The sequence below is a fragment of the Mirounga leonina genome, unplaced genomic scaffold (genome assembly GCF_011800145.1).
Source record: "Mirounga leonina isolate KUSES-001 unplaced genomic scaffold, KU_Mleo_1.0 Mir_53, whole genome shotgun sequence".
Lineage (NCBI taxonomy): Eukaryota > Metazoa > Chordata > Mammalia > Carnivora > Phocidae > Mirounga > Mirounga leonina.
Window position 1 is genome coordinate 12,596,393 of NW_023270807.1, and position 18,176 is coordinate 12,614,568.

Genomic DNA, 18,176 nt, shown 5'->3' on the forward strand with positions numbered 1-18,176 from the left:
AAATATAGTGGAAAGCTTCATGACACTGGCCTTGATAATGTTTTCATAGATATGACACCAAAAGCACAAGCAGGACTACATCAAACCAAGTCTTCTACACAGCAAAAGAAATATCAACAAAGTGAAAAGGCAATCTGCGAATGGGAGAAAATATTTACAAATCATATAGAGGATAGGTTAATCTCCTTATCCATATATAGGATAAAGAGTTAAGGAACTCCTTAACTCCAAGAAAAAAAATTCCCCAAACAACAAACCCCGCCCCCCAAATTAAGCTTAATAACTCAGTTAAAAAATGATCTAAAGACTCAAATAGACATTTCTCCAAAGAAGATACACAAATGGCCAACAGGTATATGAAAAAATATTTAGGCCACTAAGCACCAGGGAAATGCAAATCAAAACCACAGTGAGATATAACCTCACACCTGTCAGGATGGGTATTATCAAAATCCAATAAATAAATAAAAGACAACAAGCACTGGCAAGGATATGGAAAAATTGGAACGCTTGTATATTGTTGGTGGGAATGCATAATGATGCAGCCACTACAGAAAACAAAAGGGAGGTTCCTCCAAAAAATAAAAGATAGAACCACTGTCTGAGCAATTCCACTTCTGGGTATTTATCCAAAATAATTGAAATCAGGCTTCTGAAGAAATATTAACACTCTTGTGTTCATTGCAGCACTATTCATAATAACATGGGAATGACATAAATGTCCATCAACAGATGAATGGGTAAAGAGAATGTGGCATTTACATACAATGGAATACTATTCAGCCTTAAAAAGAAGCAAAGTCTATGTTTTTTCATTGTGCCATCTTTGCAGAGCTCAAAGATGGGAACAATGCTTATTGACCCATAAGAAATGGATCAAGATATCTGATGATGAAGGGAAGACACTGATGGAACTAATATTAAGACACTGGTTTTCTTTTTCTTTTTCTTTTTTTTTAAGATTTTATTTATTTATTTGTCAGAGAGAGAGAGAGAGCAAGCACAAGCAGGGAGCCTGATGCGGGCGGGACTCAATCCTAGGACCCTGGGCTCATGATCTGAGCCAAAGGCAGAGGCTTAACCGACTGAGCCCCTAGGCGCCCCTAGGACATTGACTTTCTATTGCTGTGGACTTATGAGTGTTGCCAAGAACTGCCCATTCCCTTTTGGAAAGCTAGTATTTATTTCTGGATGAAATAAAACACAAAATTGATTTCCATATGTTTGTCATGCTTTCTCATGAATAGGAGTCATTGGAAAGGTATACAGTCCACTAAAACTAGGATATAACTGAAATTTTATCATAACCCTGCTAGGAAGTTTAGGAGTAGTTGTGAATAGACCATTCTTACTACAACCACCAGCTGGTGTTTACTGTGCATTTACCAAATGCCAGGCACTTGAACACACAATAATAGTTCATCTAATCCTCCCAGCAACAGTCTGGGGTTTGTATCATCCTCCTACTTTTACAGGTGAGGAAACTGAGGCCCACTGAGAGTATGCAACTTGCCCAGGTGAGAGCCCAGGCTGTCAGCCCTCAGAGTCTGCTTTCTAAACCTCTGTGATGTCCCTGTCTGGGAATCCATGGTGTAGGTTTATTTCTTTGTGAACTAATTATAGACTACAAACCAGCCTGAAAGTAGAAAGGGCTCCATTTACATTTTTTAAAAAGCAAAAGATAATTGGGGTGCCTGGGTGGCTCAGTCGTTAGGTGTCTGCCTTCGGCTCAGGTCATGATCCCAGGGTCCTGGGATCGAGCCCCGCATTGGGCTCCCTGCTCTGTGGGAAGCCTGCTTCTCCCTTTCCCACTCCCCCTCCTGTGTTCCCTCTCTCACTGTGTCTCTCTCTGTCAAATAAACAAATATAATATTAAAAAAAAAAAAGCAAAAGATAGTGTAGAGGAAGAATTACCTTACCTGTGCAAAGTAGAGTTTTAATTTTTTCCCTCTGAACTGGGTTTCATGAAGCTCTATCCTGGCTCGGGCTGCAGATTTGGGATTGCTGAAGTTTATTCGGACACGTCTGAAACTCTTAAACAGCTGGAACGTCACGCAGTCATCGTAAGTCCGAAACAGACCCTCAAATTTTTCCTGATTAAGAAAAAAAAAAAAAGAGAGAGGAAAATCCATTGGTCATGTATCTTGCACGATGCCTGATCTGACACAAATTAACTAAGTAAATAACTAAGTAAATGAATAGGCTGTTCTCAACATAAAACAGAACACTAGTACTGTATTTTTTTAATTTAAAATCAATTAATTAACGTATAGTGTATTATTAGTTTCAGATGTAGAGGTCAGCGATTCACCAGTTGCATACACACCCAGGGCTCATTCCATCCTGTGCCCTCCTTATTGCCCATCACCCACTTACCCCACCTACCCCAGCCACCTCCCCTCCAGCAACCCTCAGTTTGTTTCCTATAGTTAAGAGTCTCTTATGGTTTGTCTCCCTCTCTGATTTCGTTTTAGTTATGTCTTTTTTTTTCATCTGTTGGTCTGTTACCAGGTGTTAAACATGCTTGTGGATTCAGTGGAAGGATTCATAGCCTGCGTCCTGAGATCTGTAGAGGAACAGTCAACGAGGTTTGAAATGCATAAAAAAACCTGAAAATTATGCAGAAGTGTTGAATAAGTTTCTGTGTGTATGTATTTTTTTTTCTGGGGAGAGGGATCATAGTTGTCAGAAGATTCTCAGAGAAGTCCGTTATTGCTGAAATGTTAGAGCTATCAAGCACCGTATGTGATAGATATTATTAGCGATTATCAGTCTTGGTGGCGCTAGTTCGATGGTGCCATGTGATTAGTCCTGGTTCAAGAAATGTGTGCAGAAGGCAAGAAAAAGCACTTAAGAATTTTTTTATCTCTTTCTCTGAAGATGCCATGTATTCCAGATGGTATACCATTTGGAAGCAGGATTCTCCTCAGCCTGGGTCCCTGAGTGGCCTCTGTGGGGCAGAAATATCTTTCACCCATCCTATAGTTGACTTTGTCTTGGCAAAAAAAAAAAAAAAACCAACAAAAAAAACCCCCAAACCAAAAAACAACAAACAAATCTCTATTGCATTAAACCACTGAGATCTGGAGATTACGTTATTCCAACAGCATAACCAAACCTATTACAGTACAAAGCAATCATTTAAAAATTTTGATTTGGTACAATTTCAATTCAACCAAACAAATCTCTATTAAATGCTCACTTTACATAAGGCATGGTCTCTAGGCTTTAGGAGGATACAGAGATGAGTATCATTATATTCTGACTCTCAATGGTCTAACAATCTATTGGGAGAGGCAGACACGGACACAAATAAGAGAATGCCCAAAAGGCTGGGGAAAGGCATAAAAGGAGAATCAGAGAATTATATATATATATATATATATATATATATATATATATATATACACACACATACACACACACATATATACACACACATATACATAAAACATACAAATATATATTCATTTTTTTAAAAAAGTATAAATTTATATGTAAATATAAAATTAAAAATATGTATTTATATACATATAAACACCATCTGTCTGGTTCCTTTTAGCTTTAAAAAAGTTCTCGTTCTAAGTAGCAAAACCAGTGCATGTTAAACTAAATTACTCTATGTTCTCAGTGGAGAAAATTGCTACCAAGTAAATAACTGCTATTTAAACAAACAAACCAACAAACCCCCATTCTTTTATTTCTACAATGAAAGGTGTATCACAAGTGTGAGTATAAGTAGGAACGAAGATGCACCAAGGAACGGCAAGATTCACTGAATTTTGATTTGTAAGGGACCTAAGCGATATTAACCTTTTCCTTCCTCACCTCTGTCATTTTACGGATCAGGATCCTGAAGTCTGAAGAGACAAGGACCCACCATGGTCACATGGGCAGTTAGTGGCAGAGCTTCCACAAGGCCAAAGTCCTTGTGACCCTGAATATGGAGATGCTTTCCACTCTATAAAGAATTAACACTGCTGGACTGAGACAAAGAGAGAAGTGCTGTAGCAGGAGTCAGAGATGGGGAGCAATAAACTGACCCAAGGCTCATATGTGACCACATCTAGCAGAATCAGCAACATGATGGTGGGCTGGAACATCACTGACCTCTGGAATTGCAGAGGAAGAACCACAGACAAGGAGAAGGCCTCCTCGTCTGTTGAGCACCCAGATGAACATGTCTTAGACCCTAAAGACCACGGCCTGTGACCCTTCCAAATGCTTGGCCCATTTTTGAGATTCCCCAGGGCATGCCTTTTGTTCTTTCCGTTTTTAACTCCTGTTTCTTTCTCTTTATATCCTATCTATCCATTCCAGAACCACAAATGATACATTCAGAGCAAGATTTTTTTTTTTTTTAAGTTTCATGACATTCCTGGAGATTTGAGGGGTTCTTTCTCCCCTTTTCTTATTCTCAAGAATTTCCCTCTCAAGAACAAAACAAGAATCTTTTCTTTTCTACTCCTTAGGCAGTTTTTCCCTCATTTCTCAAGCCTTGGGATCAGCCAACCCCTGGGGCTGAGGCCTCCACCACCACTCCAAGAGGGCTCATTAAGGAATTATTTCCCAACAGTGTTGTTTTCCTGAATAGGAGTCCTGGTATATACAATGCTTTCTGGTTCCTCACAATGACAGTACTCTCAGCTGGTCATATCACGGTTGATGATTTCATTAATTTGGGGAATTTTCAGGAATGAAGGGAATGAAGGGATTAAAAGCTCTTATTTCTATAGAGAAATATTCATATTTCTTAGGACAATATTCTTGGGTCTTTGTAGCTCTATATTTTCCCACTGCCAGTTTCACTTCCCTACCCTCTCTCCAGGGCCTGAGTGTGGGCCTGGAGACCAGCCTTGGAGGGGAGGTGTTCTTTTCCTTGACTCTAATCCCTTGTTTGCATTTTATATTTCTTCTTTATGCCTCACATCTCAGTCGTTCAGAGCTCTTTGGCCTCAAGAGCTTGGATAAGGGAAAAAAAAATTCAGAGTCCTGGCTTTGGGCTTAGGGGAGGGCTGACACTGAATGGCCTATGTGCCCACTCCTTGGGAGGCTTTGGCAGATGTCAATAACTGAATGCAATTGTTTTCTCCACTGATCCTCAAAAGAGGGCCCCAGGCAGCTACTGCATCAAGCTAGAGTTGGCAAGTGACAAGAACCTCTTTGATATCCCTTGTTTGGGGCTTAGGCTGATAATCAAAAGAGGTCTTTCACCAAACCTGGGGTGCAGCCCAGAGCTCAGGGGCCAGGGTTTTCACAAACTCTACAGTGATCATCATCATCGCCATCGACTAACATTTTCTTGGTTTGTCCTCTCTGCACAAGTCTTTGGGAATTTGCAGTGGCAGGAGGTTACAGCTGGCCAAGAATTGGGGATTCATCAGCCAACTCTATTTTCTTCCATTAGTGACATGATAAACATTTCACTGGCAGAGGCAACAGAACACGAGACAAAATTGGTTAGAGGCAGGTGCAGCACAGCGACCTACCCTTAGGCAACACAGCGTCCTGAACAGAGCCAGCCACAGGGGTCTCTCAGCTGCCTGTACAGCAAATCTACGCTTCCGATGTTCAGGTTTCCCCCAGACACACAGTGATACTTCATTGTCTTCTGGCTGCCTGTTTCCTCTAGTCTGGTACCCACAAACCCAATAAATTCCTCGTTTCCTCAACAGTAAGTTCTCTTTGTAACCGTTGGTCTGAATAAAGTTCCATAGCAGTTATCTCAAATTCTGGTCTCCAGACCTCGCTACACACTTAAAAATTATGAAGAATCCTAAAGAACTTTTGTTTATGTGGGTTTCATCTACCAGTGTTTACTGTACTAGAAGCTTTTAAAAATATACATTTATAAATATATATAAAGTAACAATAATAAGCCCATTCTATGTTAAAATAATATTTTTATGAAAAATAACTGTTTTCCAAAACGAGAGAATTTAGTGAGATCGGCATCTTTAGTGAGATCAGCAAATCTCTTTAATTTCTGATTTAATAGAAGAGACCTGAAATCTCCCATTTGTTCCTATGTTCAATCTGTTACACTATGCTGTTTTGTCTGAAGGGTGTGACCCAAAGCTGGCCTCACCCAAATATAGGGTTGGAAAAGGGAGGAGTAACTTAATAGCCTTTCAAATATTTCTTTGAAATTCCTTGTGAATAGCCTTTCTTGATACTTCATCAAAACTCAACAAGTGGCAGTTTCTTAAAGTATATTACAATGTTACATCTGAAGCTATACTCAAGTAACATTTTTATTGGATTATATTAAGATCTATTTATCTATTTTGCACCTTTAATGGTTTTTTTCACCCATGCACAATTCTGAAATGGCGTACGTTGGTCACTTGAAAAATTGTGGTTCCTTGAGTTATGCAGCTTTTCCAAATGTTGACATGTTTCATTACACAGTATAAAAAAATCACATTCATTAATATTATCACCTATATTATTAAAAAGTCCTTAGAAATTAGAAAGCTGTCAGATTCATGTTGTTAATATAAGTTTTCCAAAATTCTACTTTTAGCTTGAAAGTTCTTTCCTCTTTTTTTTTTTTTAAAGATTTTATTTATTTGTCAGAGAGAGAGAGAGCAAAAGCAGGGGGAGTGGCAGGCAGAGGGAGAGGCAGGCTCCCCACTGAGCCAGGAGCCTGATGTGGGACTTGATCCCAGGACCCTGGGATCATGAACTGAGCTGAAGGCAGACACTTAACCGACTGAGCCACCCAGGCATCCCTCTTTCCTAATCATTGGCGACAAACACTGCCAGTTACTTTCCTTGGAGTAACATGCCCATTCATTCATTTTTGGGACAATGTCTGCCAAATACCTAAGTCTGCATAACTACAGTTTGGTTGTTAGTTGTTCTTCCAAGTAAAAATGGTGTTCCGTGAGAAAACTAAATGTCTAGTTCAGCTTAGAACAGCCTCCAGTGTTTCCTCAAGTGAAATGTTGTATTTTGGGATGCTGCAGAAGTATACTTTATGTGTTCTTCCCATTTTGTTATTCAGATTATTAAAAAGGTATATGCTCAAGGATACAGAGTTAATACAATTAATAAATTCTATGGCTTCCTCGGGGCCATTAAGGAAAATTGGTATTTTTCTTTCTTACTTTCTTTTCCCTTTTTTTTTTTTTAATTGTGAGTGTGTGGCTGTGAGGAATACAAGTAATACTGGTACAGTTTGCTGCGCCTGCACTGACTTGCACCCAAGTACCAGCAGTTTTAACCATCAGTGTCTTAGTCTTATTATGGAAATGGTTTTGACCTCTTGGAGAATGATCTTGGGAACTTGTAGGAGTCTGTAGACCATCCTTGGAGAACTGTGGTACCATAACATCTCCGAGAAAGTAAGGATTTAGTTGGCTTGGGTTGAAGACAAAAGGTCTAGTGAGAATCTTAAGAATACAACATAATGGAAATCAAAGAAGAGCTATCACTTGAGAAAGAGTGGTGATCATCACTGAATGCTGCAGGGATGATGAAGAGGATGAAGATGGTCTTGGCCAGTGGGAGACCACTGGTGATCCTCCTGAGAGCTATTTGAACAGATGTGGAGGTGAAATATGGATTATTATGGATTGAGGGGTGAGTGGAGGGGGAAAGGTGGAGAAAGATAGCTTGGCAACAAGAAAGAGGGAGCTGGGGTGACAAATACACGGGAAGTCAGATCCCAAGATTTTTAGTAGTGTGGAGAGACACTGGTTGACGAAATGAAACTATGATGAAGGAAAGAGAGGAGACAGGAGAGAGAGGAAGTAGTAGATGGTGGGGACAAGAAGAGGAGGCTCTAGGAAGACTTGCAGGCATTTCTTCCTGTGAGAGAGGAGCTGATAGGTCAGGATGGAGGAGTTTGGAAATGGAACAAGTAAAACTGAATGGCTTTCTCATTGCAGGGAAGTGGAAGGTAAAGGGAGACTGAGGGCTTGAGGAGCTAGAGGTAAGGAGAGTAAATGTGGATGAGTCAAAGAACAGTGTAATGGGTTGAATTATGCCCCCCCACCCAAGGCTAAGCTGAAGTCCCCAGTACCTCAGAATATGACCTCATCAGGAAACAGGGTCGCTAAAGATGTAGCTTGTTAAGAGGGGGTCATACTGGAGTGGAGCCCCTAATCCAAGATGCCTGTTGTCCTCATAAGAAGACAGCCACGGGAAGACAGAGAGACATAAGGAAAGTGTCATGTGAAGACAGAGGATTGAAGGGATGCTTCTATAAGTCAAGGAAGGCCAAAGATTGCCGGCAGATTGCAACTACCACTAGCTAAGAAGAGATGAGGAAAGAGTCCTCTCCCGGTTTCAGAGGGAGCACAGCCCGCTGACACCTTGATTTTGGTGTTCTAGCCTCCAGAACTGTGAGGTAATAAACTGCTGTGACTTTAGGCTCTCAGTTTGTGGGAGTTTGTGAGAGCAGCCTAGGACACTAATGCAGGCAGTTATGTGGCACTAAGGGACCAAATCAAACTCGGAATCAGATGGTTTTAATAGAGCCAGCCGATGCAGTTCTACCATTTTTTTCCAGGTGAGTGGTAAGTGGATATTGGCTCATTCCAGAGTGGCTTGTGCAAGACAGGTGTGTATATACAACATATATGTTGGGGGGGGGGAGTAGAACAAGAAAGGGGGGTAACTCAGTCTCAGACATGAACACTTTGGGATTTTAAATTCCCTCACTTTGAATGTATTTGCTTTTCTTGAGCAGTCTGGAAATTGTGGAGACCCAAATGGATGGTCTGCTACAAATGAAAGTGTGCATTGCTTTACTTGGAGAAGCTCCCTGCAGTTTTCCTTTAATCTTCTTAACTTCATCTCTGTTATTATTATTTGTTTATTTGTGTATTATTATTATTATTATTATTTTGACAGAGAGATAGAGCATGAGCACAAGCAGGGCAAGTGGAAGGCAGAGAGAGAAGCCGACTCCTCGCTGAGCAGGGAGCCAGACTTGGGACTCGATCCAGGACTCTGGGATTGTGACCTGAGCTGAAGGCAGATGCTTAACTGGCTGAGCCACCCAGGCACCCCGTGCCCCACGTTTTTAAAAAGATTCAAACATGGCTTATGAAGACATATAAGAACAAAATAAAATAGAAACTGAGTATAGAAATAAAAGAGGAAGACAAGGGTAGAAACATAAATTGGAGCCAAGAAGGTCTAGTTACTCTTTTCACATGAGGAGTCTACATTATGAAAGATTTACAATAATAGTCCTTCTGACAGGATGCCTTCTTGAAAATCGGAAAAGCTTCTCATGGGGTCTTCAACATGGGCCATGGGTGGGCCAACATTTTGCTTCTAATCTCTCTCAAAGCTAACACGATACGGCATTCCTCACCAGAGATATAATCCTCTCAGCGTCCTGAGGGTAAACATGAGCCTGGCCTTAAAACCAGGCAGGTGGATCTGTCCAGAGTCTTCACCAAGAAGCTCCAGTGATGTGAAGAACACTGTCCTCAGAAATTACGCAGGTGAACCATTATAGTTTCCTAACAAAATGGAAGCGACTGGGATGCCCGGGTGGCTCAGTTGGTTAAGCGTCTGCCTTCGGCTCAGGTCATGATCCCAGGGTCCTGGGATCGAGTCCTGCATCGGGATCCTTGCTCAGCTGGGAGACTGCTTCTCCCTCTGCCTCTCCCCCTGCTTGTGCTCTCTCTCCCTCTCCCTCTCTGACAAGTGAATAAATAAAATCTTTTTAAAAGATGGAAGCAACCGTTGTTTTGTAAACTTAGGAAGACTTAGGAAGTGCTCAATGTATTCTACTCGATTGGCTGATACAAAACCCCAGGGTATTTTGTAGAAAGAATATTAGAATACTAAAATATTGCCTTCCATTTAACTCCAAACCAGACTGGCTGCACATAAACAATTTTGTTATGTCACTGAATGCTCACTTTTCTGGACAGACCGTCTGAGGGAGAGTTGAGATTGTTATTGTCTTTGAATAACACATGAATCATCTGGAAGTTAATGACCTCCACAAAGTCACTCGACTACCAGGTTAGCAAAACCAGAACCAGTAAGCTCAAGTCGTTTAGATGATGTGTCACTGAGAACATGCAGACAAGTGAGCAGTCTGAAAAATGAGAGTAAGAAAGCCAGCTTTGTCAATCTGAAGGAAGAATGCTATCCTTAAAGATCCCACTGCTAGGGAAGCCCGATGCTGCCTTCATCCGCATTCCAAACGGTGCTGTATGCCTTTATGTATGCTTCAGTTTTCTCACTTACTGTCCCTTTGGGTATAAATTATCTTATGAGAAATTCAGCTTCTCTCAAAATCACAGGGCTCTCATCGGGCAGATAATACCTCCCAGAACTTGCTGAGGAATGAGACAATTCATTTCAGTTTACCACCTCTCAATGGGTTCCACTGACAAGTCCTGGGCAAATCTCATGTTTAGGGATCATACTGGATTTTGCAGGCCGCTCGGGAGGGCCTCCTGTCAGAAGGACTGCTGTTGTTAATCTGCCATAATGCAGACTGCTTCAGTGAAAGGGATAGTAGGAGTGCAGAGGGGGATTTGTACATCTGGATTTTTAACCTGTCAGGATTTCTCAGGCCAGGCAGATTGGTATGAAATCATGCTTTGTTTCTTTTGTGGTCCTGATGTTACCTAAATAGAAAATCACGATGAAAAGGAGGCTCTCACCCCTTCTTCACTGATAAAAGAAGTGGACAGACCTTGTATCATGTGACTGCTTTGGGAGAAGAGAATTAGCTGGTAAAGGCACAAAAGCCTTTCTCCTTTCTCAGTGGAGTCTTTGTGAGAGACAAAGATCTAAAACTCAGCTCCAAACTCTAAAAGGACCCACTTTGCCCTAAAACCTCATCACCTGCTTCTCTCAGCAGAACGCTTTTCATGGTCTGTGTCCCAGTCTGTCCTTTCGTTCCCACCCTTAAAGCCCACGGTGGCTGGGTAACATTTCCATGCGAGAGCTCACGTTCACTCCATTCTAGTGAAGGAAGTCTCCATTTCCCTGATTTCACTGTGGTGCCATCCACACATTTAGAACTGGAAAGACAAATGCCCCAAAACTCCTCTAAGCCAAGAAAATGCACAGGGGTTACAAACTGGAATGATCCTTGAATGGGGGTCAACTTCAGCTCTGTGGAGCTTAAAGCTTTGATAATGTGGGACACCCTCTTTGGGCAAAATAATACAAAGGAGGTACCAAAATGGAATATTTTTTAATGAGGACAAAAAATTCATAAGAGATAGGTTTTATAAATTTTACAAAAAGATATATGACCCTGTGAAACACATTGTCAGGGCCCTGCTGGGGCCTGGGTGTAGGCTCATGCAAAGAGGACCTTAAAGCTGAAACTTCACTCAGTTTCCAGGAAATATGCCTAAGAGAATGACAGGGATACTGTGCCATCACAAAGGAGTCTGGAGTCCAGGTGTACAAGATGGCTAAAACAACTATGCTGCTGGTATCACTCTCAGCTGATGAGGACCCTTTCCCTCGATGTTTGAATCATCAGAATGAAAGCCAAGAAACTCGAATCTGGAGAGTTTCAGTACGTGGATCATAGACATGGCTGAGGCTGCCCTGCCACACACACCAGAACCCATTTTGTAAACTCCCAAGATAGAGGCCGGAGGAGGAGTCAGTAAGCTGGGTGCTTGGAACCTGTCCCAGCAACTGTTCAATAAAGGATGACGAGTGCTTGATGATGACTCAGAGAGAAACCTCCCAGAGGCACTGTCTGCGTGCCTAGGACCTTGGTTGGGTCTAACTCTGTGCAGCAAATGCCCACCCTTTGGGCGAGTGAGACCCTTGTAGCACCTGAAGCCAGGGCTGGTTCTGGTGGGTCACCCTGCCCCTACCAAGAGTGCCCAGGGGGGTATCGATCCTGTCTGTACCAAGCAAGATACCATCTGTGGATGCCTACGTGCTCCCTGCCTGCCGCAGGATGCTTGTAAGCATCCCAAGGGGTCTCTGAATACCTAGGGAAGAGCAGAAAGGGGCAGCCCCACATGTATTAAGGGTGGGGAGGGGGTAAACTAGGCAAACTCCAGACCTCTGAGAGAGTAATTACGAGCACAGATCTCTGTTACATGCCGCAAATTGGACATATCTGCATGCTTTTAAATACAAAGGAAAGATCTAATGACCCTTTTATAGCTGCCCCATTACAGTGCACAGTATCAAAAAAAAAAAAAAAAAAAAGAAAGAAAGAAAAAAATGGCTGCCTTGGTTCAGGGCATTTCTTGAGGGTGAATGAAAGCTTTATCCTTCTCTGGGCCATCAACTCCTCTTCTTTGATCATTAATCTGCAAGAGTGCCTATGGCTGTCCCCAGCCCTGACTAGATACAAGCTCTAATTGCCCATGTGTAATTGATGAAATGCACAACGTCCTTTATAGCTTGTAAGACCAGGATTTGCATTTTAAATTCATTTAGATATTGTTTCATCTATTAGATAAAGCATAAAGACATGTTACTAGCACAGACTCTAGAGCCACACTCCCTGGTTAAAATCCTGAACCCAGGATTTGTGCAACCTTGAGCAATTGACTGATCTATTTGACACCTCAGTTTCCATATCTGTAAAATGGGAATAGAATAATAACAGTCTCTATGTTATAGGGTTTTCCTGAACATCAAATGAATTAGTCTATTTTAATCACTTAGGAAGGTACTACGCACGAGTGTTTGTAAGCTGTTACTGTTACGAATACCAGATTGGAAGAAAAACAATGTTTCATTTACATGTCTATATTTGGCCTGGTAGCCCTAGATGCGCAAATCTCCCTATATCCAGATCAAGATCTATACTTACTACCTGTATCTAATCCTTACAGACTGTAAGGAGCAATTATAGGAATGCTCACAGTAATAGTTCATATAAAATTAGGACTAATTATACTAGTATGATTTTACTGATGTTATTATCTACTTAAGTCACTGAGTCCAAATTAACCATCACAATTTCTTTCTTGGCTGCTAAGCTTTAAACGTTTTCTCTACAAAAACAGTATGGTAAAGTCAATAATTCTAAGGAGGTATCAAAAGGGTAATTGGTGTCAACTGTTCCCTTTGGAGATCCCATACCATCAGCAGGTGCTGGGCCTCAGAGAGATAGTAAGCCACTACCAGAAGTGTTTGAAGTTCGGATACATAAGAGATTCATTAAGCCCCTCGCACCTGGCTCCTTTTGCCCCTCTAACACACTTCAACTATCATTTAGACAAGCCCAGCTCCAGAACTCTATTCCCCATCTTCAACTGTTCCCTGAACATTTCCTTAGAGATATCCAATAGGTGCCGTAAACTTAATAGCTCCAAAGCCGAATTCTCTGCTGGGGCCTCTAAATCTGCTACCCCTTTCTCTCCATGAATGGCCTCCACCTACCCAGCTGCTCAAGCCTGGAAGCTGTGGGTCACCTGGTCTTTTCCCTCTCCCTCCTCCTCACATCTGCCTACACCCCTCCCACATCCTACCACTCAACAACCCCTGTGTTCTTCCAACCCTTCACCCTTCCACCAATTATGGCATTAGGTCTCTCTAGACTCGGTTCTGGAATCAACTCCGAGAGTGTGCCACAGAGAGGTCTTTCTAAAAGACAACGTTCTGATTATACAGTTCCTCTATAAAATCCTTCAATCGCTTCACACGGCTTTTAGAATATGGCTTGGCTTAGCACTGAAGGCCCTTTATAAAACGGCCATCACTCATCCCACTAAGCTCATATTCTACCCCTTTCCTAACCCATCTCCTGTATACCAGCCAAACTTCCACTCACAGCCTCCCAAGGCAGTTGATTCTGTATCTCCAGGCCTTCTCTCACTTGCTTCTTCTGCCAGCGACACCCTTATTCCTTTGGGGAACTCTTACCCTCATATTCTTTTGTCCAGTTTTATTGAAATATACTTGGCCCATTTAACCTGGCACAACTTGAAGGTGTCCAGTATAACGATGTGATATATGTATAGACTGGGAAATGAAAGATCACCACAATACATTTAGTTAAAATAGATCTGCTCAACCAGTTACCAAGTTCTTTTCTTGCGAGGAGAATTTTTAAGATCTACTCCCTTAGCAACTTTCAAATATACAATATACAGCGTTGTTAACTACTGTCACTGTGCTGTACTTTACCCCCATCGGGTAACTTCTGATGGTCTCTCGAGCTCTAGCTTAGGTGTCATATCCGAGAAATCCCTCCTGAATCCCGTGGAGGTTAAGACATTCTTCCATTGTGCCCCTGACAACACAGTGATCTAGTTAGTGACAGTAACTGCTTCCTCCCTAACTAGAAACTTCAAGGGCAGAAATGGTGTCATTTTTACCCTTGTGTCCTTTCACATGCATGCATTACTGAGTGCCAACTGTGTACCATGCAGGACCCCTGCACTATGGGAAGGACTCCCTTGGTAATGAAATGAACAAGGCAATGTGGAGAGAACAGACCTCCCTCCTCCCCCATGCTTTTTGGTGAATCTTCTCTTTTCTTCAAAGTCACCCTTCAATAAAATCAATAAATGTGTACTAAACACATGGATGAAGATCCTCCATACTATAATAGGGAAGCCAACATCAAATTGTCCACACTTCTTCCCTGAAGTCTTCGTTGACCCCTTCCCTTGACATACCCTCTTTCCCTTTGGGGTTAGCCTCCACTTCCTTTGATTATTTCACACACTCTGAATCTCCTTTCAGAATAATGAGTCATCAAAGTGTGTATGTGTGTGCGCGCATGCGCATGGTCAAGAAAGACTTCAGGGAAGAAATGGTATATGACAGATGGATGGAATACTGATGTGTGGAAATGAGTGGTGGTGGGGGACTTTTGAAGAAGCTTTTTGCTCCAGGCAGGACAGCAGTCATGATCAAAGCATTTATATATTCCTAGGAATCTGATGTCACCTCTAAGGCAAGGCATATCGGGGGACTGAGAAAAAAGAGGACAAAAAGAATAGTTTATCCTAAGCCGTATTTCCTTAGGCCTGGCCTTGTGGCACACTCATAACTGCTATTAAATACTTACAGAATTGCGGAAAATGCGACAAAAAGGAGATTTGAGACTCTATTATTTTAAGAGTCAGCTCTTACATGTTTCTTACGCCATTTATTTTCTTGGCGATATGCTCCACTGACTACATTTTATTTGAATTCTAAACTACGGGTTGTGGGCTGGCTGATGCACATGGGACAAAAGTGCTTACCGGCTCAGAGACCAATTTTGGAAATGACCCCTTTCCTGAATGCCACACTGTGTTGTAATTGCAAGAGGTAGGAAATGTACTTCTAAAAACAAATAGTATTCTGTCTTCCCCAGATTGAAGTGAAGCCTCTGTTTTAATAACAGGCAGTCAATAATTGATGAGGACATTTTTAGTGTGTATAATGTTAAATTAAAGGGCTAAATCCTAAATATGTTCCATATCGCATCTTTCTGAAGATAGGCAATTTAAAATTTAATCCATTCATTTGACCATTTGGCTTAGGATCAAAACAAGCTTTTCAAAGGCAGCCTGGTATCCTTAACTTATTTTTCCCATGAAATTGAAGTGGCATTTGCATTCTTTTGAGATGCAGATATGAGCAACTTTTTATGACTCAATCTTTAAATCTAGAAAGAAAATGTAGTTTGCTATGCTCCTAATGGTTCTCTTCACTGTTCTTTTTCCTCCTCTCATTTATGCTTTTTCTTGTTTATTCAGCTTCTATTCTCTCTGTTCTTTATGTAATGACATAAAAAGAATACTTGTTAATGACAAAACTTTATATAAAATTAAATCCCTCATGTTCAAATTCCTTGAGATTTGAGACTGAAGTGATTGTTTCAATCTGTTACAAACTTGGGAGACAAGCTACCTGAATGAAAGCTTTCCAGATTGAAACATGACAGTCAACATCTGGCTGAAAGGGACCTACTAAAAACAACACCAACCCTGCAGCTGTAGCTCACAATGAGCATGATTTGGGATTGCACTTTTGCACAGTGATTAGATTTTCACCTGGACATTTATGAAACAGCTAACCCCTCTCTAAGCCCCTTACGTGTGACAATACATTTCAATCTGACAATAAAGCTCATGAGGCAGAGGAAGAAATGGGTTGAGAGCCTCAACATTTCCCTTGTGTGGCCAGCCAGTCAGGGAGAGAATGCACGCTTCATCCCAGGTAGTTCAGTAGCTGGAGTTCTAGTCTTAACCTCTAGGCTATCCCACTGAGGACAGAGAGAAGCTAGGTTGACTTTAATCCTTCTGTTGCCTCTCACCCAATGAGATGGATGCATCTTATGTCTTCAGTTAACCTTGCTCATGCACATCTCACGGAGCAGCAGGGTGAAGAATTCTGGTGTCTTCCTAGGAGAAATGGCTGGAGCCTGAAAAGAAGCTTCTCCTGTCGAAAGGATAGGAGCTTCACATCGGCATTTCAGACTAGGAGTGGCTGCAGATAGTATCATAGTAGTGAAAGTGTATTTTTTCCCCACAATACCCACATTTGTGTGTGTGTGTGTGTGTGTGTTTTACACACGAAGTTCAGGACTGTCGGACATAAGCCTGATTTAGGGCCGAAACCATCGTCAGCCAAGAAGAATGATTTGCCTAAACATTCCCTTCTCTCCCTGTGACAGAAAGTTTGGGGAAAGGCATGCAAACTGGATGAAGCCAGTAATCTGTCGTCAGTGTCCACTAGAATGAGAATCACTATACCATGTCTTGTCGGAGCCAGGACACTTTGAAGGGGGAGTGCCATTGATTATACTGCAACATCAGGGCTGTTCAGGGCATGCTGGGCATGTGGTCATCAGTTGGCTGAGCCTCTGAACCAGTAATTCCAAAACTGTGGTCCCCAGAGCCCTAGGAAAACATGACAGTTTTGCTGATGGGTGCATCCTGTCTGGACGTGCCAGCCTGCTCTGCTGTTCATAGCAGCAAGGCATGCACATATTAGAGACTTTCCTTCTACTAAGGGCTACTTATTTGTAATCGAATGAGACAGTGACAGAATAGATTCTTAAGGGTTACGGAAATTATCGCCTTCATCACCAACACTTAACAGACCTCGCTAAGTGCAGGCAGGGTTCTAAGTGCTGTATGTCATCCTGTGAGTACAACCTGTAGACCACAGACCAGCAGCGGCAGCCCCAGGGGGCTTGTTAAGTAAGCAATATCTCAGTCCCATAAACCCCCGAGACCCACTGATTCAGAATCTGCATTTCCACAAGATCCCCGGATGATCAGCATCCCATTTACGTTTGAGTAGCATCAGACTGGAAGACATGGGTTGGACAATTTGAGGCATACGAGCTTCCCAACTCAGAGAACACACTGATCTATGGAACTGTGCTGTTGGAAATTATTAGTGCTGTCCTTGGAGATGAGCGGTTTTCAATTTTTTGCATTTATCAATACATTTGTAGAGTTATGGTGAGCGATGACACCCATTGATCGCTTTGCTCGTACCATCACTACACTGTTTTTACTTTGATTATTCTCTTGTTCTTTGCAAGTTCTTTGTTTTCACTGGTGTTTTTCCCACTACAAAGAAGGAGCCCATCGGGTAGGTGGGGCACTGTGTGGGAGGTTCCCATGAACAAGTGAAGAGGAGAACCTGAAAAGATTTCCAAATAGTACAAGCTTTGGCCTCAGCTGATCAATAACATGAACTGCAATCTGCCTTGAAAATCTCCAGAATAATTTATTTCTGTTGCGTGTCGCTTAATCAAGGTACATTTGAGACCAAGCAGTATTTAGGTAAGAACGATACCAACCTTAGCTTTTCAACATGAATGTAAGCATCAGACCTCCTTATCTCACTCAGTTTCTTTTAATTTAAATTCATTTAGCCAACATATAGCGCATCATTCATTTCAGATGTAGTGTTCAATAATTCCATCAGTTGTGTGTAACACCCAGTGCTCATCACATCATGTGCCCTCCTTAATGCTCACTCAGTTTTAATGACTTTTCCCAAAGGTTCCCAGTGATCAAGTTTTCTCTGCAACATCACTTTCATCTCTATTCTTAGAAGGGACAGTAGAGGTGACCTATTCCAACTGCTTTACTTGAAAAGCGAAAGAGCAGGGCAGGAGGTAACACACCCAAGGCCTCATCACTAGTCAGAGGCAAAACTGCACTTGAATTTGGGTCTTGAATGTACAGACACGATTTTTAAAATCAAGAAGACATTACAGCAATTTTAAAAATAAAAAATCTCCTCTG

General features: G+C 41.8%; 1 protein-coding gene across 5 annotated transcripts in view; it reads right to left on the reverse strand.

Moving 5' to 3' along the window:
* Positions 1 to 18,176, reverse strand: part of RCAN2 (regulator of calcineurin 2) — a 267,426-nt gene that overhangs the window by 23,859 nt on the left and 225,391 nt on the right. For all 5 annotated transcript variants that reach the window (XM_034991418.1, XM_034991416.1, XM_034991417.1 and 2 more), the window contains one exon: positions 1,920 to 2,093. In XM_034991418.1, coding sequence (XP_034847309.1) covers positions 1,920 to 2,093 — 174 coding nt within the window. The remainder of the gene's footprint in view (positions 1 to 1,919; positions 2,094 to 18,176) is intronic.